At 37.6% G+C, this 19,535-nt stretch overlaps 1 protein-coding gene across 20 annotated transcripts in view; it reads left to right on the top strand.

Annotated features, from left to right (window-relative positions):
- LMO7 (LIM domain 7) overlaps positions 1 to 19,535 on the top strand; it is a 196,546-nt gene that overhangs the window by 59,553 nt on the left and 117,458 nt on the right. For all 20 annotated transcript variants that reach the window (XM_058682605.1, XM_058682673.1, XM_058682770.1 and 17 more), the window contains exon 2: positions 10,106 to 10,176. In XM_058682605.1, coding sequence (XP_058538588.1) covers positions 10,106 to 10,176 — 71 coding nt within the window. The remainder of the gene's footprint in view (positions 1 to 10,105; positions 10,177 to 19,535) is intronic.

Below are 19,535 nucleotides of genomic sequence, written 5' to 3'. Positions count from 1 at the left end.
TTCTTTGGCTAATCTAAGTAATGCTGCTGTGAACATTCATATATAAGATTTTGTGTGGGCATGTTTTTATTTCTCTTGGGTATATGCTTAGGAATATATTATAACTGTCTCTTGTTTCCTAGAAATTCATTGCTGAGTGGAAGGAAGATTGACAAGTGGGTCAGAAGGACTGAAGTGTTAGCTTGCAATAGGAATCCATCAAGAATCATTTAGGGAACTCCTGTGTTAGTGCTCACCTCAGCTCCATTCCTTAATACCAAACTTACACAGGCGACTAAAGCATATCATTGGTGCCAGGGGATGTAACTATCAATTTGAAGTTCATATAAAATAAGTAGTGACTCCTACCTGTAATATAGACACACTATTTCCCCAAATGAATGTTTCCCACAGTGATGACTCTCAGAGTAATTCTCTGGGAGATAAGCAGATAATTGTTGAGACTTGCTAATGTGTATGTGAGACACTTCTGGAAAAAAGAACATCTCTTGACTCTTGACAACCCATGATTATATTAAGCATTTGAACTATACTTAAAATATCCTGATAATGGATGTTCACATCTACGTGTGCCTTGTGTGCTAGTTATTTAAAAACTCCTTGATCTGGAAAAAACTAATAATTTATATACTAGGCTAGGCTTTTTGTAGACTTTTTTTTCCCTTGGAATATTTTCCTTATTGTCTGCAACAGCATAAATTGGAGTATGAACCTGTATCTATAGACAAAATGTACTTTATACTTTACCCTTTGGAAGTAGTTTTTGTGATTGGTAACTGAACAAAGTATAGCTGTAAAACCTGAGCACATGTGTGTGTGATGTTTTCAGTGAACTTAACTAGCTGCTGACAGGTTCTCTTGGATTTGGTATCTAGATGAAACCTGGCACATAAATGGTCAGCCCTGAAGCAAATCTTCCTCTTCCCTTGGTTTTATTTAGTTCTTTCCAGTTGCTTTTCATTTTTGGCTTATTAATAATTGGTTAAGCCAAGATTATTTGAGACTGTATCCTAAGAGTTAGTAATCGTATAGGGAAGTGGCCTCTTCTGGAGCAGAAATTATGTTTAAACTCATTTTTTTTGCACTTCTAAATCTGAGTATAGTTGACATTTGGCCTGATGATGATTGAGTGAGAATTTTGAGTGTTTATAATGATAGTTGGCTCTTAATTATCTGGGAATGCAACTGGGAGCTTTGCATTTTGCTCTTTTTCCTTCCTGGCTTTATGAGGACCCGTGGGTCCTTCCCAAGAGAAGGCGAAATGGGAGGTGTACCTTATGTGAACCACTGAGACTCAGGGCTTAAGGGAACCATGGGGGCAGGAAAAAGGTTTCGATTTTTGACCATTCGGAGACTTTTGGATTCCATTTAGAATTCGGTGATCTGTGCAATTCTAATTACCACTATTTTGGAAGACTGAGAGTTAGCTTTGGATTGGCTATCAAGTGATATTAGTATTGGCAAAAACAGTCCTAGTATACTCCAGGATATTACGTAGTATGATGCCAAATCTTAAGAGAGGCCAGTGACTTGAGAATTATGTTGCTTAAAGCAGTATTATTTGCTGAATATACCATATAAGTTAACCAAGAACATGCTGTAATTCAGAGGGTTAATCACATTTTAGAGAGATGCCCGGCTTAAAATAGCATTTTGGGTATGCATTTCAAAACAGGGTTCGATTTTTAAAGAGGGATTTCCGAGAATTGCTTCATCTCAACTTTTTATATTCCTAGTGCCAAGCGCCGTGCCAGGTATGTGCATAGCAACTGTCATTACGTGATTTTTGAGTGAATAACTGGGTACTTTCTTAGTATCTCTGTTAAAATTAAGAAATAGTTTAAATGGAAAGTTAAATTAAAACATATTGTTTAGTCTGGATAAAATTTCAGGTAGCAAATCCATAATGGTGACAAGTTCTCAATTTTTAACATTTCGTCCAGGAATATTCCCTTTAAATTGTTTTTTTTTTTTTTTTTTTTTTTAATTCTCAGGTTAGTTAACATACAGTGTAATCTTGGCTTCAGGAGTAGAATCCAATGATTCAGTACTTACATATAACACCTAACGCTTATCCCAACAAGCGCCCTCCTTACTGCCTATCGCCCACTTTCCCCACCCAACCTACTCTGCCACCCCCATCAAACCTTCTAGTTTGTTCCCTGGATTTAAGAATCTCTAATGGTTTGCCTCCCTCTCTGCTTTTATCTTGTTTTTTTCTTTCCCTTCCCCTATGATCATCTGATAAGTTTCTCAAATTCCACATATGAGTGAAATCATGTGATATCTGTCTTTCTCTGATTGACTTATTTCGCTTAGCGTAACATCCTCCAGTTCCATTTATGTTATGGCAAATGGCAAGATCTCATTCTTTTTCATCGCCGAGTAGTATTCCATTATATACGTACACCACATGTTCTTAATCCATTCATCAGTTGATGGACATTTGGGCTCTTCCCATAATTTGGCTATTGTTGATAGTGCTGCTATAAGCATTGGGGTGCATGTGCCCCTTCAAGTCAGCACTCCTGTGCAGGAATATTCCCTTTTGAAAAGGTGTATCACTAGAGTGATATGTTTTCATAGATCCTTGTGTTTATCCTTAAACTATTGACAAAACTAGAATGGGTTAGCTCTTGTGCAGTAGAAGGCTACTTTAATAAAGTGATATCAGGAATTGAGGCAGGTTCTTCCTCCAAAACACTCCCCACCCCCCCTCCCATCACCCCCTACCCCACACACTTGAAATGTAACCATCTGTTTGTTTTTGTTTTGTTTTGTTCTTGTTCTATTTTGCTTAAAATGTTCGTAGTGTAAATACTCAAAGGAAGAGTAATAATTAAATTTCACATAAGTGACTAGTATGTGTATACTGTATTTCAACCAATGGGAAGTTGGGTAAGACAGTTCTGCTCTGGAGACTGTGCAGTGTAGACTGGCATGGCCAGGGCATAGGTTCCTGATTACACTGTAGAGTTCACTCCATGCTGTGATAAATGATAGACATTGGGACTTGATTCTCAACTCCTGTTAGGTAGGGAGCTACTTACTGACCTGGATCTCAACCCAAGCAACCATATTGTAACTTAGTTTCCTCACGTAAAAATGGGCTAAGAGCTCCTATCACATAGGGTTACTGCGCCAATGAAGGGAGATTGTGCACAAAGTAAGCAGAGTAAGTGTTGGGTACCTGATTCACAGCAGAGAAGACTGAGGCCTGGGGACAATCAGAGACTCACTCTTGATTATACAAAGGAGCCTAACGTTCCAGTCTCATCTTCTTTGTCTCCAAATTCCTTTCTATTTGGGACACAGTATTAGGGTAGTTTCAAAAGAACAGGGCCCATCCTTTTAGGAAGAATTGGCTTCTCTAACAATGTGAATAACCTTTTCAATAATTTTACTCCAGGAAAGGAGCTAGGAGGTAGACATTTGTTTTATTTAAATTATGTTTAGTTTCTACCTAATGCTTTTGATTGTGCACTTCAGTCCTTGTGTTTGTAAGTTTTTGGCATGTGTGACCAGTAAGATCTGTCAAAGTTATTGTGTCATTAACCATGATAGAGACAACTAATGGGATATAAAAATTGGACCTGTATTGTGGAGTTGTTGGGATCATGTAGCAGTTGCTTCAAAAATCAATTAAAAAAATTTTTTTTATGTTTATTTTTGAGACAGAGAGAGACACAGCATGGGCAGGGGAAGGGAAGAGAGAGAGGGAGACACAGAATTGGAAGCAGGCTCCAGGCTCTGAGCTGTCAGCACAGAGCCCGACACGGGGCTCGAACTCATGAACCGTAAGTTCATGACCTGAGCTGAAGTCAGACGCTTAACCGACTAAGCCACCCAGGTGCCCCCCTTCAAAAATGAATTTTAATGGGGGTGCCTGGGTGGCTCAGTCGGTTAAGCGTCCGACTTCTGCTCAGGTCATGATCTTGCGGTTCGTGGGTTCGAGTCTCATGTCAGGCTCTGTGCTGACAGCTCAGAGCCTGGAGCCTGCTTCGGATTCTGTGTGTGACTCTCTCTCTCTCTCTGCCCCTCTCCTGCTCACACTGTCTCTGTCTCTGTGTCTCAAAAATAAACATTAAAAAACTTAAAAAACCCAATTTTTAATGGAAGAAAGGAGAGAGAGGTGTTTTTAATTCTTTGACAGCTTTAGAAATTGACCGAAAAGCAGGACAGGTCCTTGATGTGCGCTGGCCTGGGGCTTCTGGCTGTGGAAACAATGCCTGATATGGGCTCTCTCATTTGAAGGCGAGCACTCAGTCATTCCCTTGAATGGAAAAATTAGGGCAGACCCATCTTTTGTGAATTGTTTCATGATGTGTGTCCTGTGTTCCACAGTGACTTCTGGTGATAAATGTTCCTTGGGTTTTGTTTTTGTTCTGTTTTGTTTTGTTTTTTGCGTTACTTAGGTTGAAATGATTGGCATGATGATGATCATATGTGTATCTTAAATATGATCTAGTAGTTGATCACCAGTTAATATGTAACTCCATTTGGAACCAGTTATGAGACCATCAGAAGCTCATGGCCTAGTTTTTGTTGCAAACATCACTTTCCCTCTTTTAAAACAACTTAAATGGGCACTATGTTTTTATACTGTGATTCACACAAAAATATGATTTGAGAGCCATTTTTGGATTCTAAACATCTTTTACATGGCTGCTTGAAAGGAATTGAAAAATTTAAACGAGATGAGTGTCTGCTGACTTGCATTAGTGGATGTTTTTGCTGATAACCAGTCTGGTATGAAGTGGTCTTTGAGAAGTTCCCAGAATGTTTGGGATTTAAGTCATGTGGATTATGTGGTCAGGATTGGAATGGAGAGATGATGGAGCATTAGAGAAGCGTGTTGCTCACATTTTGTGGGAAATCTCATCCAGCCGTAGGATTAAAATAAAACCATAAAGGAGACAATAGAGGGTGTGAAGGTAGCTCCCATTTGTTTATTAAATTAATACATTTCATAGCAAAAGAAATGGCTTTTTTTGAAACTTGTGAACTTGTACTTATTGCCTGTATACTTAGCTGATATTTTCTTTCACAAAATATGCCCTTTGAAAAGTTCCTATCGTGGGCTTCTCTGGAGGCTATGGGTGGTAAGACAGGTTTGGCAGTGGTGTTTATGTGGAGTCTGCTTTTGGCCTGTCGCTCCACCCTTAATATGCTCTGGAGAGTAATTAACTTTCATAGGAAGCTTCTCACCCAAGAGCTTCCTGCTTGGTCCTGTTTCTTCTTAGCTACTTTCCAATAGGATGGCCAGTCAGCACACGGACGCACGCTGGAAGAGGCACTAGCCTGGACTCTAGTGTGTAGTCTTTTTGTTTGTTTGGGTTTTTTTTGTTGTTGTTGTTTGTTTGTTTTTTAGAGGGCTCATGTACTTCTACATATCATTTGTGTGCTGTGAAGTAGATAGGGCAAGTATCAGTGTTTTTTGTTTTTGTTTCAATCAGGGGACTGAGCAGTGGCTTGTCAAAAGTGTGTCCGTTGAGATGGGTCCAGGGTTAAACCCCAGGCCTTTTTGTCTGATGTACCTCTCAGGTTAGTTCAGGTAATGGTTTTATTTAGCTGCATTAGGGAAATATGGAAAGGGGCACAAAAAAGTAGAAACAACCCAAGTTTTTATAGAAGGCAAGGTGTGACTGTAACTACGCAGTGATTATTACTCGTTTGTGTTGACTTCTGTTAGCTTATGAGGGAAACACGTAGTCTTTATTTATTTAGCTCCTATGAATCACAACCTCATTACGTAAAATGTATCACACCTCAAATAATTTACTAATGAGTAAGGTTCAAAATTATTGAACACAATGGTAATTGTTAGATTAGAACTTCTAGTTTGTTCTTTCAAAATTCTGGAATTTCTGCACACTGAATCTTTCTTAAAATAAGGATGGGTTTATAAAGTATGATTTAATTGTTTTAACAAGCTGCCTTCACTGTAATTTGAGTTCCTTTACAGGTTTCTACAATATTTACGCTTTCCAGTATACAGAAGGTAGTCTAGTGGATTTTTATAATGTAGTAAATCAGTCTCTTCCTTTAATTAAAGGATGTCATGTCTGGCAAAACAGACTTTTGTTTGTTGGATAAGATGAAACTTCTTGTCTTCATTCTACAGATGGATGGTAATGGCTAATTACACTAGCTAACGTTTGTCAGTGCTCCTCCTGAGGCAAGGGTTGAGTGTTTCATACATTTTATCTCATTTAATTCTCAGTCACCCTATGAGGGAGGGTACTTTGTGTCTCCATGGCACAGATGAGAACATTAAGAAAGTTAATCTGGCTTGTCCAGAGTTACAGGTAGAAAATGGCAGGTCAGGGATTCCTGAGCTGGCCTCACTGGGAACGGTAGATACCATATTGTATGTTTCTTAAAGAATGTGGCCCAGGTAGTCCTGTAGACCAAACATCTCTGCTATAAATTTACACTTTCTTTTTGTGGTTTAAAACGCTAGGAAAAACTTTTTTGTTTTAGTCCCCTAGGATGGGTCTTAGATGACTTTATATTTACATGGATATATAATTTGCTAATTAAAAATTTGTACTTTACAATAAACAGATGTTTTGAATTACTGAGGTTGGGGTAGCTAGCATATACAGTATGAATAATTTGTAATGTTCATGAAAATATCCAGGGAATCTCTTAAACCACTTAAAGATAATTTTTCATTTTTCATTTCAAGTACCGTATTTGCTTTCTTTGTCTCTTTTGCACACATAATCATTGTATATTAAGACTCAGTTTTCTTTTATCCAGGAACATAATAAAAAAATTAATGGAACATGTTTAACTTACAGAGTTACCTATTACACCCACAAGAGTGGAGGATTATCTTAAAGAGCATATTACATGGTGAAATACACTAATTTAGATTTAAAAAAATCTAAATATAGATTGGAAGACAAGTTAATTTTGTTAGTTTAAGAACATTTAGTGTATGATGCAGTTGGAATACTTTCTTGCTGAGTACTTACAAAATGCTGTAGGTTTTTGGTTGCATGTGGATGGTTCTGTAATTTTCTAGGAAGTTGTAATTAATACATTAAGTATTCTTTTTTAAATTAAATTAAATTTTTTTTAATTTTAGAGACAACGCATGTGAGTGGGGCAGGGGTTGGAGGGAGGGAAGGAAGGAGAGACACAGAGAGAGAGAATGAATCTTAAGAAGGCTCCATGCTCAGTGCAGAGCCTGATGTGGGGCTTGATCCCACGACCCTGGGATCATGACCTGAGCTGAAATCAAGAGTTGGAAGCTTAACCAACTGAGCCGCCCAGGCGCCCCTACATTAAGTATTCTTTACAAGTAATCTACTTTCATGACATGAGTTTAAATTTCATGTAGTTTTCTGTTTTGTGGTTGTATCCTAATTTAACAAATTTCTTATTGGGCATTTAGGATGTTTATAATTGCTGTTGTTACACATAATGCTGTGAAACAATCCTGTCATGCCTTTGTGTTCTTGTCCTGCTGTTGTAGTATAAATTCCTGGATCTGCACTTGGTGTGCCTCAGAGTATGCATATTTAAGACTTCAAATACATATCCCAAGTTGCCTTCTAGAATGGTGGTATGGTTTTATAATACCTTCAGTAATGTACAGAGAATGCCAGATTCCCATGTCCTTAATTTATGGACTCTTACTTAAAAATCTTTGTTTATCTTTTATATTCTGTTTTCTTTATAAATACAGTATAAATGGAGTCTGGTTTTATATTATCAATATTTAGATTTTGAAAATATTATAGATATACACATATATATACAAGAGTACACTAATATTTTGACATGGATGGGTGTGGTCTGAAATCTACATACCATGAATTTTGCCTTTCTATAGTCTTTGTGGGGAAATAAACCATTCTGGATAGTTGGGTTTTCTGAATATGTCTGTATATTTTATTATTTCTACTTAATATTCTGAATGTTACTAAGCTTTCTGTATGGTGCAGAGATATTCCTTTGAGGGTTAATTATCAGAGTGTGTTGTCAGAGTGCTAACTTGCAGGTCAGTGCCTGTAAAGAGGTTAAGCTTCATGGCTGTTAGCTACCCTCAAGTATTTGATTGCACAGCCTCTTGGCCATTATAGGCTAATAAGTAGGTGCTATTTTCCTTGTTTGAGATGAGTAGACGGGTTCAGAAAGGTTATTTAACTTGCTTAAGGTCACACAGCTCTTAGGTAATGAAAGTGGGATATGAACATACTTTTGTCTGACATGAGCCCTTTCTCTTTCCATTCCATCATTTGCTGCCATGCCCTCTTGATTGGCCCCATCCAGGACTGTTGACTGTCTTCACTGCTATGCATGTGTCAGTACGAACAACCTTTCTTTCTTGTAACTTACTGCTTCTAATCTGGGTTAATTTGGGAACCTCAATCACCAGATTGTGTCAATGGTGGATAATCAAGTATTGGTGGCTCTGAGGGGCTGTCCTATGACTAGACAGAATAGACTTTGACATCCGTTTGGATGTTCTTGGGACTTTTTTATGCCTTTTTGGCTTTGGAGAGGAGTTTTCAGATAAATGAGATGTTACTGTGTTTTTCCTGGTTGGGATCAATGCTTATCTTGAGTTTGTCTTGGATCTATTTGGGGGAAATTCAAGAGAGGTTGTGCTGCATGGGGTACCTGGGATAATCCATGGGCCACTTAAGGTTTTCCCCCCAAAGGAATGTATCAATCTGTTTAGATATGTTTTAGTGCATTTTTATGCTTTGTGTTTACTTATGTGACTGTGAGGTCTTTAAGGGAAGAGCTTCTTGCATTTTTTTTTCTTTAGATCTCGACCCAGTATCCAGGTGAGTGTCTGTAACAGAGACACTCAGCACATGTTTAATTCATGCAGCAATGTAGCCTTCTGTAGATTAATGCTGTGTATAGGAAAGGATCTACTTCTCGTGTTTGAGCGTATTACCTCCTGGCCCAGGCTCCCATCCATATTTATAGAACCAGCTTATGAGAAACTAACTTTTATTCTAAAAACAACTTGTTTTGCATTTAACGGATAATATGTCTAGCTATAGCAATGTTGGGCATTATGGAAAAGATGCGGAAGGCATACAGGGACTCTAGGTGGGCTGAAAACCTAGCAGCGGTAAGGACAGCAGGAGCCTTATAGCTCACTTAGGGTTTAAGGTTAGGGACTTCCTGAGTCAGATTTCCAAGATGGCATTTTCCCCTGCAGTGGCAGGTGGAGTGAGGGCCCTTACTTTCAGGTGACGGGTGCACCTCTAGGGCTGCTGGCATCACTGCCATTGTAGCGTACTCTTCCCGCACCGTTAGCTAGGGAGCCAGTTTCGGGAGTTGTTCTTGGACCAGCTTTTTCCCACTGTGGCCTCCATTTTCTCTGCTACTATATCCTCTGTAAGATCCGCTTTCCTCCCAACTACTCTACCCTCAAGAGACCAGATCTGTAGACATTTTTCCAGGTGGTTTCGCCATGGAACATTGGTTGTGGTGACTGTAGGTGGCCTGTTCATATGTTATAGCCTTAAGGGAGGAATTGTCTGTTTAAAATATGTACCATCTTCCATGTCTTTCTTTTGTCTCTCTGTGTTGGGATTTAATAGCCTTCTCCCTATGATGTTTCAGTAAAGAGCTCATGATGCAAGTCAGGACCATTTCGTAAATCTGTTTCAGGAGAGTCATGCCCTCTGCAGTTTTGCTTTGCCATGAAACTTGAGGATTTAAGGATGGGACTGAAATTAGTGATATGCATCTATAGTTGGTATTTCAAGTTTATATCTTAATCTATTTTTATTTATTCTTGGTAAACTAGGTTGCCCATAGGATTTTTACAGAAAACATACTGGAAATTTAGCTTCTAACTTTTGGTGATCAGCCATTAGATAGTTACATTACAGAAAACTCTCATTATGGTTTTTTTTTTTCTTTTTATATTTGCTCATGCTAAAATGGTTAATCTCTCTCTTTGTAACTTAAAACTACATGTAATTTCCTAAATGGAACGACTTTTGGTGATATATGCACTTCTTTCAAGTATAACATTAGATGCATATTAATTAATCTTGTGCTGAATTTGACTTGTGTATTAACCCCTATTGAGAGAACATTAATACCTAAATCTGTCTTTCAGGCAGTAACAGAGAAGAATTTTGAGACAAAGGATTTTCGAGCTTCTCTAGAGAATGGTGTTCTGTTGTGTGAGTAAGTATTTAAAGCACTGAAAACATTCTTCAAAAGCAAAGGTGTGTATGTGTGTGTTGTGAGTTGTCATCATGGCCCCTTAGTCACAGATCTGTTTTCTCGGTAACAAGTGAGATTTGATCTCTGCAAATTGATACCCCTACAGTACCAGACAGCAGGAAGGGATTATCAGTCTCTGCATCTAAAGATAGCATTGGTGAAATATATATTATTTTAAATTAGTAAACAAGAAAGATTCTGTTATTTCTTGATGGGCCAGTAGGGGTGGGTGGTTGAGGAGGAAGCTGTATTACATTGCACCAGCTCTCCCTTACTCTGAGTATTCTAACATATGGAATTGCCTGGCTTAGAAGTTAATATAAGTTTTTTTCTTTTTTTCATCAATAAAGAGTGATGCTTGTAGAACAAATATAAGCAGTAGCAAATTTTTCTTTTAAGCTTTAAGTGGAGTCATTACATTACTGCAATCACGTTGAGTTATGCATGGGCCATTCACATTTAGTTAATATATTGTTGAAAATCGTGTCCCAGATTTTGGTTATCATAAGTAAACTAGGCTTCTGGCGTGATTGATGGTATGAGGCCTACATCATATGTTTGGTATACTGCTTTGTCCTTCTGTGGATCAGAGTGCAGTTAGCCAGGTATGTGACCTTTGGGGGTAAGGGAGAGGTAGGACTGTGGGATGTAAAGATGAAGTCTTGGGTGAGGTTGCAGGTTGTAGAAGTGAGCAAATAAATTATAAGAATGTACTTGAGTATGCACCCACGTTTTTGAAAGGGCTTAAGTACTCCAATCTAGACACTTACCACGTCGGTATTTACGGAATCTGTCCCAAAGCAAACACTGGGAGTATATGTACTTGTATTTAGATGACTTAGATTATCCTTTTAAAGGAAGGTTGTCTGCAGCAAATATCAAGAGTCAAAGGGCTTAGGTTTGATTTCTTGCCCCATTACTTTTGGACATTTGAGCAATTGATTTAACATCTGAGCCTTATTTTCTCATCCATGAAGTGGAAATCAGCATATCTGATCTGCCTAACTCACAGGGTTGCAAAGTTCCATAATATATATATTAAGGTTTTTATAAACTATCAAACTTTGCATAAATATAAGTTCTTGCTAGGAAGATGGCCATGTATATAACAGCCTATATCTCATCAGCTCTTTTGATAGATGTTCACACTTTTTTTTTTTGTCTTAGAGCAATGTTGTTAAGTTGAACCAGCTGAAGTTATTGATATTCAAGCATTTGTGACTTATAGAAATGTGAATTTCATGTGGTTCTACCTGATACACAGCAGAACAGGTATATGAAGAAGGGCCAAATAAAGTTTAAGGGGGTGTTAGTTGTCCTCTTCTGATGTCACATTTAGAAGTGCCATTGCCAAATGTTTAAACTAATTCTTGTAAACCATATGGTCACCCTAATTGGCCAATGTTAGGAAATTATATTAATTTGAAAACTAAAATTTAAATGTGTTCTAACTCATTCAGAAAATGGAGGGGGGAAATGATGGTTAGATGTATGTGATCTTAAAGCTACTACCCTAGCTAGGAGTATGGACTATCTAGAGGTTTGCAGTGAAATAACTTTGTCCGTTGTAAGCTCCACAAGTCAGGATAAGCATTAGGTAGGAAGTGTGCCTATGAAGTACTGAATGGTTTGTAGAGATGTGAGAGCATTTAGCCCAAACAAATGATCTTAAAAAAAATTTTTTTTGATGTTTATTTATTTTTGAGAGAGAGAGAGAAAGAGAGCGAGAGTGAGCAGGGGAGGGGCAGGGAGAGAGGGAGACACAGGATTCAAAGCAGGCTCCAGGCTCCAAGCTGTCAGCACAGACCCCAGTGTGGGGCTAGAACTCATGAACCATGAGACCATAGCCTGAGCTGAAGTTGGACGCTCAACCGACTAAGCCACCCAGGCGCTCTGGTGATCTTTTCAAAGAAGTCACTTTGTGGGGCGCCTGGGTGGCTCGGTCAGTTAAGCGGCCGACTTCGGCTCAGGTCATGATCTCACGGTCCGTGAGTTCGAGCCCCGCGTCGGGCTCTGTGCTGACCGCTCAGAGCCTGGAGCCTGTTTCAGATTCTGTGTCTCCCTCTCTCTCTGACCCTCCCCTGTTCATGCTCTGTCTCTCTCTGTCTCAAAAATAAATAAACGTTAAAAAAAAAATTAAAAAAAAAACAAAGAAGTCACTTTGTTAGGTTTATACTACCAGTGATGAGCTATTACTTAAATCCTTTTTAGGGTTCCTCCTTTTGGGGCATTGCCTGCATAACAAGGTCATTAAACATGCTTGAGAGACTCTTAGAGTTTTTAATTTAAAATGCAATTTATGCACCAACTAGTCCCTGAATGATTTGAGGTGATTTCTAAAAACTATACCCAATCTGAGAGGATGAGCATATTGTTACCACTGAGGATATGCAGAGTTGATGAAAAACTGTTTGGACCACAAGCGGTATTATTAGATTAAACACAGCAAACATTTGGATGCATGTTTAGAGATCTATTGGCTTTAAAAAAGTCACTTTAATTCACAACTTCCAAAAGTCACTCTCAGATTGTTTCCTAGCTGGAATAACACCAGTTGGGGGTTTTGTGCATTACCAGAGAAGTCTAATCAATGTGTTTGGTGCCCAGTATTCTTCAAATGAATGTTTTCCAAAAGTAGCGTAAGTAAATATTAAGCTGTGGTAATCAGCAATTGTAGTTTATTGAGGGACATCAAAGTATTGCATGTTTGTGTTAAAAAAAATCTTTCTCTTAATTGTGAGTCACATTGCTTACAGCCACTGGTCAATGAAGCATTTAATCTAAAAGGTGTAATCCTGGGGGGGGGAAAAAAGCCTAGGTAACTATATTCTGTATAAATCCGTAAATATGAAAAGCCTATCTGGTTGGTCTGTGAAATGATTAAGCAGGGATCACTGTTTGATCACCTCCACCTGAGTTATAATGCCTATGAGGAAAGCAAAATCCGCTGTTCAGAGTCTAGTATTAGAAGTCCTAACTCTTAAATTAATGGTAAATATAGTAAGTTTTGAGAATATTTTACCCATAAGAGATTTCAAGTGTTAGCTGAAATATGATTAGGATATTTTAAAATTCTAATTCATTTTCTTACAGAAGAAGGCTGACTTCTGCTTGGTTCACTGCCAGAAAAATGGATTCATGTGAAATACAGAATCTGCTTGTTGCCTATTAAAAATCTCCAGGCATCCTAGTTCATTATCGTCATTAGAGTTTTGTTATTACTTCATCTAATTTCAGCAGTCTTTTATTCATTAGTTGCAGTTTATCCTTTTTGGGCTGGATTCTGAAATATCAAAGTCAAGAGTTAGAGGAAGTGAGCTTATTTATAGCTTCCACCCAACTGGCAGTGTTCTGACATTTCAGATAGTCTAAATTGGGCATAAACTCTGTGCTGAGGCTTCAGACGAGATAGACACCTGAGTAATGAGGATAATGTGCCCCTAAATCTGATTGACTATTGAAGTTAGTATCGCCTGTTAGTCATTTTAGTATCATTTAGTGTTTACTGACTGTGAGATCTAATTGAGCTGAGGGCTAAAGAATACTGTCCTGGTTAAAGCCTGTTGTAGTAATTCTTTTACTGTATACCCTAGACATGTAATCTCTTTTGGCTTTACTAAACAGTGAGATGGAAACAAAATCTAATTTGGGAATTTTTCCAATTAGTAAAAGGATTGACAAGAGTCTGTAAAGTGGCTTCAACTCCTTGTTATTTATTGATAGTATTCATTAGGGGAATAATTAGTCCCCTAAGTTCAGTGTTTATTAGTGTTCATGAGGACTACCTTACTATATATTTTTAAAAATATGAGATTTGCCACCTACATAAATATCCATAGCCTCTCTTGCTCTGTGGTTCTAGCAGAATTATTTCTCTTCTCTAAACATATTTGGTAGAGGCATATATAGCTAGTGATATGAGTTAGTAATTTCACAGTTACTCATCTTATGATAGCAATCTTGGAAATACTAAAATGAAAACATTCTTTATTCTCTTTATGAAGTAAGATCATTTGAAGATAATTTTATTGGGTGTGTCTCTGGTTAGTCAGTTTTATTTCCCATCCCTGGAACATTGCCAGTCTTTGCTCTATCTCAAATCAGGCATGCCCCAGAAGTTTATATCTCTTTGAACTTGGCTCAAATGATTGAGAAAACTCTTCTCACATTGTTACCAGGCCTTCTTTCCATGGCTTGCAGTTTGGAAAGAGTGAATCAAGATGTTCACCCGTTTGGTTTGAGACATCTTGTTTCTATTTATGTCTGTCATGTGACCACTACACTGTCTACCTAAAAGTAACATGATGTTTTGTTAAAGATGCATTCAATAGAAGGAGAAGGTTCATTAAAAAAAAATCCTATTAATTTTCTATGGGATACTCAGTTGATTGTTCTAAGACATAGGGCAAGGTAAAGAACTTTGTCACTTCTCATTCACACAAGAGAGCACTGTCTTTTGTTAGGGTTGGAGACCCTAACACATTGAATGACAGTGACATCAGTGGGCCTTTGGGCTTCTATGCAGTGTTCCATGTGAAGCCCAGAGGCCCTTCTTTAATAATAAAGACTTTTTCTTAGAGTTATTTCTGGTTTTGAATTTTCTGAAGAGGACACTTGCTTCCATAGAGCTCTCTAGCATGCCAACACTATCCATTGATTCTCATCCATATTATAGCCATTTATAATTTAAGTAATAAAGCGATTTTTCTTCACTTCACTTTTTTGAAGTTTCTATATTGTTTGATAAGCTAGCAGTAGGTAAAGATGCAAATGTTCAAGTTCATAAAGACAATTGAAAATTTTTAAACTGCTTTATCTTCATGGCAGTAATTAATGATTGCCAATGTGTTCTCTTTTTAAGATTCACAATCCATTTTTTTTGTAATTCGTTATCTATATATAACAAAACATTATTTTAAGAAAATAGTTTGTTAAGTTAAAGCCTAGCTTATTAAACATCAATTTAAAAATGCACTTCTGGGGCACCTGGGTGGTTCAGTTGGTTGAGCGTTTGACTTCGGCTCGGGTCATGATTTCGTGGTTTGTGGGTTCAAGCCCTGCCTTGGGTTCTGTGCTGATAGCTCGGAGCCTGGAGCCTGCTTCAGATTCTGTGTCTCCCTCTCTCTCTGCTCCTGCCCCACTCACGCTCTGTCTCTCTGTCTCTCTGTCTCTCTCTCAAAAAAAACATTAAAAAATTTTTAAAAATTCACTTCTGTTATAGTAGTCATATTATACGGACTCACTGCAAATTTTGCAGAGGGTTTTTTGTATTGTGGCCTCAAACTTGAAGTTAGAAAGCTTCAGTCCTGTTTCATGAACCAGCATGCATCATCTACAGGATTTTTCCACCATAAATATAATTACTGAGAGCAGAACATACGGCATTTCAGTGGTAAGACCTCTGGAAAGAAATGAGAATGATGGTTTACTAAAAATAAAAGGAAGTAGTATGTATGCTTAGATGTATGAGATGTAAGCAATTTTATTAAAGTTGATCAGTAAGAAGTTATTCCTGAAGTCAGTTTTATTGTAATAAAGTTACGTAGGTAGGCACATGGAAAACAGTGTGTTGGCCATTAAATATACAAAGTACAATAATCCTAGTCAGTGTATTGAGAACTAAATTAAATAATGGATATTGTAAAAAGAACAAATATATAATGGTGTCACATTAATTAAAAGTAGAACAATTTCCTTATATGAGAGAATCTCTAAAATTTTTATATACTGACAATCATCAGTCAGAAAATTAGGTGAGATCTAAGGTGACAAAAGCAATAGTGACAAAGTTTAGAACACTGTTTACTGTAGAGAAATGTGTGAGACTTTCATCTTGGATGTTGAAAATGTAATGGTAAACTCTAAGATTTAAGAAATGAAATGATAATTATATTTCTACATAGGGTGATAGATGTCAGTTAATTTATAATTTTAGTCCAATACTCATATTAAATCTAGCCAGGATTTTTTTTTAAATTTTTTAAAGTTTATCTTTGAGAGAGAGTGTGAGTAGGGGAGGGGCAGAGAGAGGGGGAACAAAGGATCCAAAGTGGGCTCTATGCTGATAGCAGGGAGCCCTACACAGAGCTCAAACTTACAAACTGTGAGATTATGACCTGAGCCGAAGTCTGATGCTCAACCAACTGAGCCACCCAACGGCCCTAGTCAGGCATTTTTTAATGAGTATTATTTTAACATTCACATGGAAGAATAAACAGGTGAGAATAGAAAAAATTCTAAAAGTAAAAGTTTCTGCGAAATGAGGTTGTCCCAACATAGGAACATGTGACAAACGTGCAAAGTAATTAAAAATTATGGGTTGCTTTATAAATGTACATACTGGGGCGCCTGGGTGGCTCAGTCGGGTAAGTGTCCAACTTTGGCTCAGGTCATGGTCTCACAGTTCGTGGGTTCAAGCCCCACATCAGGCTCATTGCTGTCAGCCTGTCAGCGCAGAGCCTGGAGCCTGCTTCAGATTCTGTGTCTCCCTCTCTCTCTGCCCCTCTCCTGCTCACTCCATCTCTCTTTGTCTCTCAAAAATGAATAAACGTTAAAAAAATATATAAATGTACATATTAATATAGGGGCAGGATGCAAAATACATTCTTACCCATAGATATTTGTGATAAAGGAGATATGAAAATATGGAGAACAGATGAATCACTCAATTCATTGTATTGGGATAAATAATTGGTTAAGAATGAATTTATTAACCCACAAAATATCCTAGATTAAGATAATAAAAAGGTGAAAAAATAAAATTTTAGAGTTAAAATCTTTGGAGGCAGTTTAAAATTCTAACCTTTGAAGGAATGAGGAAATAAGAACAAAAAATAGATTTAAAACTAGATGTAAATAGTTATTCTGACAAATAACATTCTGAGAAAAATGTATGAAGCAAAATGACTTAATCATTAATCAGATAAATTGGTGAGATATACATTTGAAAACCTTAATAGACAAATAAGCAAAGGATGTGACTAAATACTTTACAAATGAAGAAATACTACTGGAAATAAACAGTGAAATCTCTGCCTTCATTAGTAAATAATTGTGCTAAAAGAAGATACTATATGTGTGTGTGTGTGTGTGTGTGTGTGTTTTAAAGATTATTCATTTATTTTGAGAGAGAGAGAAAGCACAGGTTGGGGAAGGGCAGAGAGGGAGAGAGAAAGCACCCCATGCAGGTTCCTGTCAGTGCAGAGCCTGACACAGGGCTTGAACTCCCAAACCATGAGATCATGACCTGAGCTGAAGTCTGATGCTTAACTGACTGAGCCACCCAGGTGCCCCACAAGATACTATTTTCTAATCGAAGCCAGTAAATAATTTGAAATCTTACAAAATGTTGGCATATTATGGTGAAATGGTATATACTCAAAATGCCCAATTGAATATAAGCTGGTTCAGTGCTAAAAAGCAATGTGGCAATATCTATCAAAGTAATTATGTGCTAGTTTTTAAATTAATATGAACATGTATTTACTTACCATACAAATTATAAGACTTTTCTCAATAATCCTTGCTTTTGGGAATCATAAAGAAAAAGACTGCAAGATGGGGAAAATACATATAAAGCTTCTTCATAGTGGAAAATATCAAAAACAACTTAAATATCTATAATGTGATAGATAAAGTTGGGGAAATGTTGTGCATGCCTTAAGAGTGTGGTTGTGAAGGATGCAGCTCTGTGGAAGATCATGTAGCAGGGAGCTGAACTCAGCGCAGAGGAAGGTGCTGCTGTATCCCGCCGTGAGGTGAGCACACGAGCACTGCCTTCTGGTGCAAAAGTAAATTGATTCACATTGTCAAATTCCTTTCCAGACATGTATCAAAAGCGTTGATGAGTTTATTTTTAGAAACAGAACATAAGAAACGGTAAGGAGCACAGGCGAAGGTATTGCACACAGACCTGCATTGGAAGCATTTTCATGATGGCGAATATTGGAGCGAACCCAAGTCACTCCCACAAGAGAAGAGCGAATCACTGTCATTTACATGAAGGGGTGGAGAGGACTTTAGAGATGTTACTTAATGGTAAACGCAAGAACCAGGACAGGAGCTCAGAGCGCCCTTGCTCTGGGACATGTCTCATCACCCAGCGATATCTATCTGTTAGTGCTATAACTGTCAAGGCTGCTTAAAATAAGGGAAATCTGCTGTCAAACCACTCAAGCTTTTCTTGACTCACTTCAGAAATCCTTTGCGCATAACAATAAGGCTAAATAAGAAGGTCCTATCATAATAAAATTATAATTATCAGGTGTATTGATACTGATTTGTTGCTCTTACACTTTCCCATCTTTGCATTTATTGTTAACTATTTGTGTTGTATTCTAACTCAGCCATATTCAAAGTTACTACCATAGGAATTCTAGAAATTAAACTGAGATTTATTTTACTACCAGTCTTTGAAAATATTAAGGTGACCATACTGTGTATATTGCATGCTTTTAAAGTTAAATTTATTTTGTTTGACGTTTATTCATTTTTGGAGACAGAGACAGAGTGCATGCAGGGGTGGGGCAGAGAGAGAGAGAGAGACCGTATATCCCACCCTGAGGGATCCCACCATGTATCCCACACAGAATTTGAAGCAGGCTCCAGTCTCTGAGCTGTCATCACAAAGCCTGACATGGGGCTCGAACCCACAAACTGTGAAATCATGACCTGAGCCGAAGTCAGATGCCTAACACCAGCTGAGCCACCCAGGCATCCCTAAACTTTAAAATTTTAAATTACATATGCTTATCACTTTACCCAAGGAAATGTGATGACTAACTTCTCAGTGTGGTTTTTCTTTTAAAGATATTATAGCTTATGAATTTAGATGGAGGTAATTAATGAAAAATATTAGTTAGAAATTTATTTAGGATAACCTGCCCAAAGTAATATATCTGATAGAGAGTTTATTCTCTTGATCAACATTTGACAATTGGGAACCAACATCAAGGTTTGATTTGTCTGGCAACAGAAAACCTAACAGAGGGCAGGTGTCCTTTTTGGGAAAAGCCAAAAACCATTTCTCACATTTGAGTGAAACTAAAGGTAAATTTTTTCTAAATTTATCTTTGTAAAGAACAGAGAGGTTTTCAACCACAGAAAAATATCTGTATTAAAAGTTAGTGGGTTTTTGCAGACATTTTTAAAGCACCTTCACAATACCAGGTACCTTGCTAAGTGCCAGATGTTGGCAATGAGAGAATGTCCTTGTACTTTATATCTTCACTGTCTCCTTAGCACAGTGCTCTGTCTTTAGTAAGCATTCAAATGTTTGTTGCCAGAGTTTGCATCTAGAACAAACTAGGCAAATAAAAATG

The sequence above is a fragment of the Neofelis nebulosa genome, chromosome 1 (genome assembly GCF_028018385.1).
Source record: "Neofelis nebulosa isolate mNeoNeb1 chromosome 1, mNeoNeb1.pri, whole genome shotgun sequence".
NCBI lineage: Eukaryota > Metazoa > Chordata > Mammalia > Carnivora > Felidae > Neofelis > Neofelis nebulosa.
Note: the sequence above shows the minus strand (reverse complement) of the source record. Positions and strands in the feature narration are given on the sequence as shown.